The sequence below is a fragment of the Vidua macroura genome, unplaced genomic scaffold, assembly GCF_024509145.1.
Source record: "Vidua macroura isolate BioBank_ID:100142 unplaced genomic scaffold, ASM2450914v1 whyUn_scaffold_161, whole genome shotgun sequence".
NCBI lineage: Eukaryota > Metazoa > Chordata > Aves > Passeriformes > Viduidae > Vidua > Vidua macroura.
Window position 1 is genome coordinate 46180 of NW_026530558.1, and position 10938 is coordinate 57117.

Here is a 10938-nt window from a genome sequence, read left to right on the forward strand (position 1 = left end):
CGCTCGTGTCACTCCGTGTGCCACCCCTGGGGTCCCAGTGCCACCCTGGGGTGTCCCCAGTGCCACCCCTGGGGCACCTGGTGTCACCCCTGGAATTCCAGTGCCACCCTTGGGTGTCCCCAGTGCCGCCCCTGGGATTCCAGTGCCACCCCTGGGGTCCCAGTGCCACCCTTGGGGTCCCTGGTGCCACCCTCGATGTCCCCAGTGCCACCTTTGGGGTCCCCGGTGCCACCCTTGGGTGTCCCCAGTGCCACCTTTGCCAATTTTTGGTCATTTTAAACTCATTTTTACCCCATTTCTGCTCATTTTTAATTCACTTTATCCCATTTTAAATCAATTTCATCCCAATTTTGGTCATTTTTAACCCACTTTGCCCCATTTTTGGTCATTTTAAATTCTTTTTTTGTCATTTTTAACTCACTTTATCCCATTTCTGCTCATTTTTAATTCACTTTATCCCATTTTAAATCAACTTTATCCCAATTTCGGTCATTTTTAACCCACTTTGCCCCATTTTTGGTCATTTTAAATTCTTTTTTTGTCATTTTAAACTCACTTTATCCCATTTCTGCTCATTTTTAATTCACTTTATCCTATTTTATATCAATTTTATCCCATTTTTGGTCCATTTCTACCCATTTAATCCCATTTTGGGTCACTTTTTACCCATTTAACCCCATTTTTAGGTATTTTTTACCCATTTAATCCAATTTTTAATCAATATTTAACCATTTAATCCCATTTTTGTCAATATTTACCCATTTAATCCCATTTTTTGTCAATTTTTACCAATTTAAACCCATTTTAAGTAAATTTTTACCCATTTAACCCCATTTTTAGGTAATTTTTACCCATTTAATCCCATTTTTGGTCATTTTTTACCCATTTAACCCCATTTTTGGTCACTTTAATGGACAGAAATTCACATTTTTTACACACCACAATAACACTGACGGGGGGTGGAAGGGCCCCCGTTTTGGGGAGGATTTGGGGGATTTTTGGGGGATTTTTGGGGGGATTTTGGGGGGATTTTGGGGGGTTTTGGGTCATTCCAGGGACTGCAACATCAGCAGCTGCTTCAGCACCTTGGTCTGGCTCGTCTCCCGGATTTCCCCGGCCAGGAACATCTCATCCACCACTGTGTACACCTAAAAAATCCCAAAAAAACCCAAAATCAGACAAAAATAATTAAAAATGGCCAAAACCAGCCAAAAATCAGCAAAAATCACCCCAAAAATATCTAAAAATAACCCAAAATAACCCAAAATAACCCAAAATGACCCAAAATGAGCCCAAAACCCAGGCAGGAACAGCTCATCCACCACTGTGTACACCTAAAAAAACCCAAAAAAACCCAAAATCAGACAAAAATAATTAAAAATCAGCCAAAATCACCCAAAAATCAGCAAAAATCACCCCAAAAATATCTAAAAATAACCCAAAATAACCCAAAATAACCCAAAATGACCCAAAATGAGCCCAAAACCCAGGCAGGAACAGCTCATCCACCACTGTGTGCACCTAAAAATCCCCAAAAAACCCAAAATCAGACAAAAATAATTAAAAATGGCCAAAAACACCCAAAAATCAGCAAAAAAATGGCCAAAAATTCACCAAAATATCTAAAAATAACCCAAAATAACCCAAAATAACCCAAAATGACCCAAAATGACCCAAAATGAGCCCAAAACCCAGGCAGGAACAGCTCATCCACCACTGTGTGCACCTAAAAATCCCCAAAAAAATCCAAAATCAGAGAAAAATAATTAAAAATGGCCAAAAACACCCAAAAATCAGCAAAAAACACTCCAAAAATATCTAAAAATAACCCAAAATAACCCAAAATAACCCAAAATGACCCAAAATGAGCCCAAAACCCAGGCAGGAACAGCTCATCCACCACTGTGTACACCTAAAAAAACCCAAAAAAACCCAAAATCAGACAAAAATAATTAAAAATGGCCAAAAACACCCAAAAATCAGCAAAAAACACCCCAAAAATATCTAAAAATAACCCAAAATGACCCAAAATGAGCCCAAAACCCAGGCAGGAACAGCTCATCCACCACTGTGTACACCTAAAAAATCCCAAAATCAGACAAAAATAATTAAAAATGGCCAAAAACACCCAAAAATCAGCAAAAAAAACACCCCAAAATATCTAAAAATAACCCAAAATAACCCAAAATGACCCAAAATAACCCAAAATGAGCCCAAAACCCAGGCAGGAACAGCTCATCCACCACTGTGTGCACCTAAAAATCCCCAAAAAAACCCCAAATCAGACAAAAATCTGACAAAAACACCCAAAAATCAGCAAAAAACACCCCAAAAATATCTAAAAATTACCCAAAATAACCCAAAATGACCCAAAATAACCCAAAATGACCCAAAATGAGCCCAAAACCCAGGCAGGAACAGCTCATCCAGCACTGTGTGCACCTAAAAAATCCCCAAAAAACCCAAAATCAGACAAAAATAATTAAAAATGGCCAAAAACACCCAAAAATCAGCAAAAAACACCCCAAAAATATCTAAAAATAACTCAAAATTACCCAAAATAACCCAAAATAACCCAAAATGAGCCCAAAACCCAGGCAGGAACAGCTCATCCACCACTGTGTGCACCTAAAAATCCCCAAAAAAAACCCAAAATCAGACAAAAATCAGCCAAAAACACCCAAAAATCAGCAAAAAACAACCCAAAAATATCTAAAAATAACCCAAAATAACCCAAAATAACCCAAAATGACCCAAAATGACCCAAAATGAGCCCAAAACCCAGGCAGGAACAGCTCATCCACCACTGTGTACACCTAAAAATCCCCAAAAAACCCAAAATCAGACAAAAATAATTAAAAATGGCCAAAAACACCCAAAAATCAGCAAAAAACAACCCAAAAATATCTAAAAATAACCCAAAATGACCCAAAATGACCCAAAATGAGCCCAAAACCCAGGCAGGAACAGCTCATCCACCACTGTGTGCACCTAAAAATCCCCAAAAAAAACCCAAAATCAGAGAAAAATCAGCCAAAAACACCCAAAAATCAGCAAAAAACAACCCAAAAATATCTAAAAATAACCCAAAATAACCCAAAATAACCCAAAATGACCCAAAATGAGCCCAAAACCCAGGCAGGAACAGCTCATCCACCACTGTGTACACCTAAAAATCCCCAAAAAACCCAAAATCAGACAAAAATAATTAAAAATGGCCAAAAAAAAACCCAAAAATCAGCAAAAAAAAAGGCCAAAAATTCACCAAAATATCTAAAAATGACCCAAAATAACCCAAAATAACCCAAAATGACCCAAAATGAGCCCAAAACCCAGGCAGGAACAGCTCATCCACCACTGTGTGCACCTAAAAAAACCCAAAAAAACCCAAAATCAGACAAAAAACATTTAAAAATGGCCAAAAACACCCAAAAATCAGCAAAAAAATGGCCAAAAATATCTAAAAATAACCCAAAATGACCCAAAATAACCCAAAATGAGCCCCAAAACCCAGGCAGGAACAGCTCATCCACCACTGTGTGCACCTAAAAAATCCCAAAAAACCCAAAATCAGACAAAAATAATTAAAAATGGCCAAAAACACCCAAAAATCAGCAAAAAAATGGCCAAAAATTCACCAAAATATCTAAAAATAACCCAAAATAACCCAAAATGAGCCCAAAACCCAGGCAGGAACAGCTCATCCACCACTGTGTGCACCTAAAAATCCCCAAAAAAACCCAAAATGAGACAAAAATAATTAAAAATGGCCAAAACCACCCAAAAATCAGCAAAAAACACCCCAAAAATATCTAAAAATAACCCAAAATAACCCAAAATGACCCAAAATGAGCCCAAAACCCAGGCAGGAACAGCTCATCCACCACTGTGTGCACCTAAAAATCCCCAAAAAAAACCCAAAATCAGACAAAAATAATTAAAAATGGCCAAAAACACCCAAAAATCAGCAAAAAAAATGGCCAAAAATTCACCAAAATATCTAAAAATGACCCAAAATAACCCAAAATGAGCCCAAAACCCAGGCAGGAACAGCTCATCCACCACTGTGTGCACCTAAAAATCCCCAAAAAAAACCCAAAATCAGACAAAAATAATTAAAAATGGCCAAAAACACCCAAAAATCAGCAAAAAACACCCCAAAAATATCTAAAAATAACCCAAAATAACCCAAAATGACCCAAAATAACCTAAAATGAGCCCAAAACCCAGGCAGGAACAGCTCATCCACCACTGTGTGCACCTAAAAATCCCCAAAAAAACCCAAAATCAGACAAAAATCAGCCAAAAACACCCAAAAATCAGCAAAAAACACCCCAAAAATATCTAAAAATAACCCAAAATAACCCAAAATAACCCAAAATGAGCCCAAAACCCAGGCAGGAACAGCTCATCCACCACTGTGTGCACCTAAAAATCCCCAAAAAAACCCAAAATCAGACAAAAATAATTAAAAATGGCCAAAAACACCCAAAAATCAGCAAAAAAAATGGCCAAAAATTCACCAAAATATCTAAAAATGACCCAAAATAACCCAAAATGAGCCCAAAACCCAGGCAGGAACAGCTCATCCACCACTGTGTGCACCTAAAAATCCCCAAAAAAACCCAAAATCAGACAAAAATCATTAAAAATGGCCAAAATCAGCCAAAATCTCCCCAAAACTTGGAGAATTACCCCAAAATCATCAAAAATCTTCCCAAAATCTCCCCAAAAATGGCCAAAATCAGCCCAAAATTCATCCAAAAATGGCCCAAAATCAGCAAAAATCACCCCAAAACCCCCCTGGACCCCCCGAATGAACAAAGACCCCTCCCCAAATTAATTAATCAATCCAGGACCCCTCCCCAAATTAATTAATCCCCCCAGGACCCCTCCCCGAATTAATTAAAGCCCCCAGGACCCCTCCCCAAATTAATTAATCAATCCAGGACCCCTCCCCAAATTAATTAATCCCCCCAGGACCCCTCCCCGAATTAATGAACATCCCCAGGACCCCTCCCCAAATTAATGAACCCCCCAGGACCCCTCCTCATATTAATGAACAAAGACCCCTCCCCAAATTAATTAAACCCCCCAGGACCCCTCCCCAAATTAATTAATCCTTCAGGACCCCTCCTCAAATTAATTAACCCCCAGGACCCCTCCCCAAATTAATTAAACCCCCCAGGACCCCTCCCCAAATTAATTAATTCTTCCAGGACCCCTCCCCAAATTAATTAAACCCCAGGACCCCTCCCCAAATGAGCAAAGACCCCTCCCCAAATTAATTAATCAATCCAGGACCCCTCCCCAAATTAATTAAACCCCCCAGGACCCCTCCCCGAATTAATTAACCCCCCCAGGACCCCTCCCCAAATTAACGACCCCCCCAAACCTTGTAGAAGTTGAAGACGAGGTCGAGCTCGCAGACGTTGTGGAAATACTCGTTGAGCACCTGGGGACCCCCAATTAATTAACGGCCCCAGTTAATTAAAGCGCGGTCGGGGAGGGTTAACGAAGGGGCCGGGGGGGTTCATTAAGGAGTTAATTACGGGGTTAATGAGGCGCCCACCTCCACGAAGTTGTGGATGGCCTCCAGGTAGGCCAGGTTGTTGTCGGTGACGTCCACGCAGATGCAGAAGTAGAGCCCGGCGTAGCGGCGGTAAATGATCTTGAAATTGCGGAACTGCGGGGAACTGGGAGTTACTGGGAGGAACTGGGAGGGACTGGGATGGACTGGGAGGGACTGGGAGGGAACTGGGATGGACTGGGATGGACTGGGAGTTACTGGGATGAACTGGGATGGACTGGGAGGGACTGGGAGGAACTGGGAGTTACTGGGAGGGACTGGGAGGAACTGGGAGTTACTGGGATGGACTGGGAGGGACTGGGAGGGACTGGGAGGGACTGGGAGGCACTGGGATGAACTGGGATGGACTGGGATGGACTGGGATGAACTGGGATGGACTGGGAGCTCTGGAGGCCGGCGTAGCGGCGGTAAATGATCTTGAAATTGCGGAACTGGGGGGAACTGGGAGTTACTGGGAGGAACTGGGAGGGACTGGGATGGACTGGGAGGAACTGGGAGGGAACTGGGAGGGACTGGGAGGGACTGGGATGGACTGGGAGGGACTGGGATGGACTGGGAGTTACTGGGATGGACTGGGAGGCACTGGGAGCACTGGAGGCCGGCGTAGCGGCGGTAAATGATCTTGAAATTGCGGAACTGGGGGGAACTGGGAGTTACTGGGAGGGACTGGGAGGGACTGGGAGGCACTGGGATGGACTGGGATGGACTGGGAGCACTGGGATGAACTGGGATGGACTGGGAGCTCTGGAGGCCGGCGTAGCGGCGGTAAATGATCTTGAAATTGCGGAACTGGGGGGAACTGGGAGTTACTGGGATGGACTGGGATGGACTGGGAGGGACTGGGAGGGACTGGGAGGGACTGGGATGGACTGGGAGAGGTGTTGGAACAACTGGGATTAACTGGGAGGCACTGGGATGGACTGGGATGGACTGGGATGGACTGGGAGGGATTGGGAGCTCTGGCAAAAATTTGTGATCATGAGGGAAAAAAAGGCAATTTTGGGGTAAAAACGGCGATTTTGAGGGCAGATAATGGCAATTTTGGAGTAAAAAATGGCGATTTTGGGGTGGATCAAGGTGATTTTGGAGTAAAAATGGCAATTTTGGAGTAAAAAATGGCGATTTTGGGGTGGATCAAGGTGATTTTGGAGTAAAAATGGCAATTTTGGAGTAAAAATGGCAATTTTGGGGTGGATCAAGGCGATTTTGGGGTAAAAATGGCAATTTTGGAGTAAAAATGGCGATTTTGGGGTGGATCAAGGTGATTTTGGGGTAAAAATGGCCATTTTGGGGTGGATAAAGGTGATTTTGGGGTAAGAAATTGTGATCATGAGGGGAAAAAATGGCAATTTTGGGTGGATCAAGGCGATTTTGGGGTAAAAATGGCGATTTTGAGGGCAGATAATGGCAATTTTGGAGTAAAAAATGGCAATTTTGGGGCAGATAATGGCAATTTTGGAGTAAAAAATGGCAATTTTGGGGCAGATAATGCCAATTTTGGGGTAAAAATGGCGATTTTGGGGTGGATCAAGGTGATTTTGGGGTGAAAAGCGTCGATTTGGGGGTTTTTACCTCGACGAAATTGGTGTGTTTGGCGTCCCTGACGGTGACCACGGCGTGAACCTCCTCGATGAGTTTCTGCTTCTCGTCGTCATCGAACTGCATGTACCACTTGGCCAGGCGGGTCTTGCCGGCCCGGTTCTGGATCAGGATGAAGCGGATCTGCCCCGGAATTCCCAAAAAAAAAATGGGATTTTGGGAAGGTTAAAATTTGGGAGAAATCGGGAAAATTCTGTCCTTGAAATTCCCATTTTATCAGCATCGAAATTCAGATTTTTACGGTGATTTAATGGAGGGTTCCCAGCCCGGTTCTGGATCAGGATGAAGCGGATCTGCCCCGGAATTCCCAAAAAAAATGGGATTTTGGGAAGGTTAAAATTTGGGAGAAATTGGGAAAATTCTGTCCCTTGAAATTCCCATTTGATCAGCATCGAAATTCAGATTTTATGGTGATTTAATGGAGGATCAGGATGAAGCGGATCTGCCCCGGAATTCCCAAAATTCCCCCCAAAAAAATGGGATTTTGGGAGGTTAAAATTTGGGAGAAATCGGGAAAATTCTGTCCTTGAAATTCCCATTTTATCAGGATTGAAATTCAGATTTTATGGTGATTTAATGGAGGATCAGGATGAAGCGGATCTTCCAAGAATTCCCAAAATTCCCCCCAAAAAAATGGGATTTTGGGAAGGTTAAAATTTGGGGGAAATCGGGAAAATTCTGTCCTTGAAATTCCCATTTTATCAGGATTGAAATTCAGATTTTATGGTGATTTAATGGAGGATCAGGATGAAGCGGATCTTCCAAGAATTCCTAAAATTCCCCCCCAAAAATTGAGATTTTGGGAGGTTAAAATTTGGGAGAAATCGGGAAAATTCTGTCCTTGAAATTCCCATTTGATCAGCGTTGAAATTCAGATTTTATGGTGATTTAATGGAGGGTTCCCAGCCTGGTTCTGGATCAGGATGAAGCGGATCTGCCCCGGAATTCCCAAAAAAAAAAAGAGATTTTGGGAGGTTAAAATTTGGGAGAAATTGGGAAAATTCTGTCCCTGAAATTCCCATTTTATCAGGATTGAAATTCAGATTTTATGGTGATTTAATGGAGGATCAGGATGAAGCGGATCTGCCCCGGAATTCCCAAAAAAAATGGGATTTTGGAAGGGTTAAAATTTGGGAGAAATCGGGAAAATTCCGTCCCTGAAATTCCCATTTGATCAGGATTGAAATTCAGATTTTATGGTGATTTAATGGAGGATCAGGATGAAGCGGATCTGCCCCGGAATTCCCAAAAAAAAATGGGATTTTGGGAGGTAAAAATTTGGAAGAAATCGGAAAAATTCTGTCCTTGAAATTCCCATTTTATCGGGATTGAAATTCAGATTTTATCATGATTTAATGGAGGATCAGGATGAAGCGGATCTTCCAAGAATTCCCAAAATTCCCAAAAAAAAAATGGGATTTTGGGAAGGTTAAAATTTGGGAGAAATTGGGAAAATTCTGTCCCTGAAATTCCCATTTTATCAGGATTGAAATTCAGATTTTATGGTGATTTAATGGAGGATCAGGATGAAGCGGATCTTCCAAGAATTCCCAAAATTCCCAAAAAAAAAATGGGATTTTGGGAAGGTTAAAATTTGGGAGAAATTGGGAAAATTCTGTCCCTGAAATTCCCATTTTATCAGGATTGAAATTCAGATTTTATGGTGATTTAATGGAGGATCAGGATGAAGCGGATCTGCCCCGGAATTCCCAAAAAAAATGGGATTTTGGGAAGGTTAAAATTTGGGAGAAATCGGGAAAAATTCCATTACACCCCAAAATTCCCTCATAAAAACCCCTAAAATAGTGAAAAACCCTTAAAAATAATATAACTTGAAAAAAAAAAAAAAAAAAAAAAACACCCCAAGATCTCCTCATAAAACCCAAAAATAATTCAATCTCCCCTCAGAGCCCCTCAAAAAGACCCTAAATTGGGAAAAATCCTCAAAACACCCCAAAATCTCCTCATAAAAATGTAAAAATAGTGAACTTCCCCCTCAGAGCCCCTCAAAATCCCCTCAAAAAGGACCCTAAATTGGGAAAAAACCTCAAAACACCCCAAAATCTCCTCATAAAAATGTAAAAATAGTGAAGTTTCCCCTCAGAACCCCTCAAAAAGGACCCTAAATTGGGAAAAAAACCCCAAAATCCCCTCATAAAAACCCCAAAGTAATGAACTTCCCCATCAGAACCCCTCAAAATGACCCTAAATTCGAAAAAAAACCTCAAAACACCCCAAAAATCTTCGGATAAAAAACCTAAAAATATTTAAATCGCCCCCCCCCTCAGAACCCCAGTCCCCCCCCCCCCCCTTCCCCTCAGGGAGTTCCAGGCCCGAGGCCCCCCCGGATCCTTCCCCACCTCCCGTTCCCGCTGTCGCCCCCGGTTGTCCGGTGCCCTCAGGGGTTCTCACCATGGCGGTGCCGGCCTGAGGCCCCCCCGGTTCCGATCCCGGTTCCGTTCCCGGTTCTGATCCCGGTTCTGATCCCGGTTCCGATCCCGGTTCCGTTGCCGGTTCCGCCCCCCCCTCACAGCCAGGCCCCGCCGCTTCCCGCCTCCGCCAGGGGGCGCCCCCGCGCCGCCCGCACTGCGCCTGCGCGGAACCTCCCGTTCCCGCCCTTTCCCCCCCTCACGTTTCCCGCTCCTCCCTCAAATTCCCGCCTCCCCCCTCCCCAAAATTCTCAGCGCCCCCTCCTCAAATTGAGGAATGAAGGAAGAGGAGATTTGTAGCCCCCTCCCCAAATTTCAACCCCACCTCCGCGGTCGCGCCACGCCCACACCGCTCTTAGCCACGCCCCCTTTCCTCATTCCCCCTCTCCAAATTCTCTCTCCCTCCCGCCCATCCCGGTTTTCGCCCCCTCCCCAAATTCCGCCGCCCCCCGCCTCAAAATCCCGCTCGTTCCGCCCCCCCTCCAGGCCACGCCCTAAAACACGCCCACTCCGCTCTCCTGGCCCCTCCCATTCCTTCCCCCCACCCCAAAATTCCCGCCGGTCTTTGCTTCCTTCCCTCCTCACCATTCCCGGTTTTGCGCCTCAAATATTCCCGGTTTTCCCCGCAAAAATTCCCGGTTTTCCCCCTCCCCAAGAAAAAAAAAAAAAAAAAAAAAATCCCGGTTTTCCCTCCCCCAACCAAAATTCCCGGCGCTCTCCTCCAAGCCCCGCCCCTTAACCCCGCCCCCTGCTTTAGCCCCGCCCCTCCCGCCGCTCCCGCCGCTGCCCTCACGGTGCCGCCCCGCCCCTCCCGCCGCGCACGCGCTCCCGCCATTTCCCACCCCCCCCCCCCTCCGTGATCGTGAAGGCGGAGGCGGAGGGAGGAGGAGGAGGAGGAGGAGGAGGAGGCGGCTGAGGGCTGAGGGTGGGGGGGGGGTTTAGAGGAGGAGGAAGGCGCCGCCGCCATTACAGGCCGAGCCCGCCCCGGCGGCCCCCGCCGCCCTCGCCCCGCCCGCCGCCGCCGCCCCGAGCGCGGACATGGCGCTGCCGCCGCCTCCCGCCGCCCCCGGCCCGGCCCGATGCCGCCGCCGCCGCCGCTGCTTCTCCGGTAAGAAGGAAAAAAAATCTCTTCTCCCCTTCCCTCACCCTCAGCGCCACCATCGCCGCCTTTTCTCTCTGGAAACCCCCACCCCCCCCCCCTAAAAGAACAATGGGCCGCCCCACCCCCGCCCGCCGCGCGCCCGCCGGGCCGGCCCATGGCCCCCGCGGGGGGGGGGGGGGGGGGAGCGGCCCGTGAGGGGGGCCCGGCAGAGACCACCC

At 45.5% G+C, this 10938-nt stretch overlaps 1 protein-coding gene across 1 annotated transcript; it reads right to left on the reverse strand.

Annotated features, from left to right (window-relative positions):
* Window positions 1-906: 906 nt before the first annotated feature.
* AP2S1 (adaptor related protein complex 2 subunit sigma 1) lies at window positions 907-9799 on the reverse strand. Its single transcript, XM_053969300.1, has 5 exons — window positions 9602-9799; window positions 7163-7312; window positions 5573-5686; window positions 5396-5455; window positions 907-1148 (listed from the first exon to the last, which is right to left on the reverse strand). Exons 1-5 carry the CDS (start codon window positions 9602-9604, stop codon window positions 1047-1049), a joined length of 429 nt encoding a protein of 142 aa, XP_053825275.1. The 5' UTR covers window positions 9605-9799; the 3' UTR covers window positions 907-1046.
* Between the last annotated feature and the right edge of the window lie 1139 nt (window positions 9800-10938).

What these genes read in the sequence shown, in the direction of transcription:
- AP2S1 (XM_053969300.1), bottom strand. An exon ending in CCATCCACAACTTCGTGGAG is followed by an intron (nt 5,456 to 5,572) that starts GTGGGCGCCTCA and finishes GGGGGTCCCCAG; the next exon opens with GTGCTCAACGAGTATTTCCA. An exon ending in TCGTCTTCAACTTCTACAAG is followed by an intron (nt 1,149 to 5,395) that starts GTTTGGGGGGGT and finishes GGGATTTTTTAG; the next exon opens with GTGTACACAGTGGTGGATGA.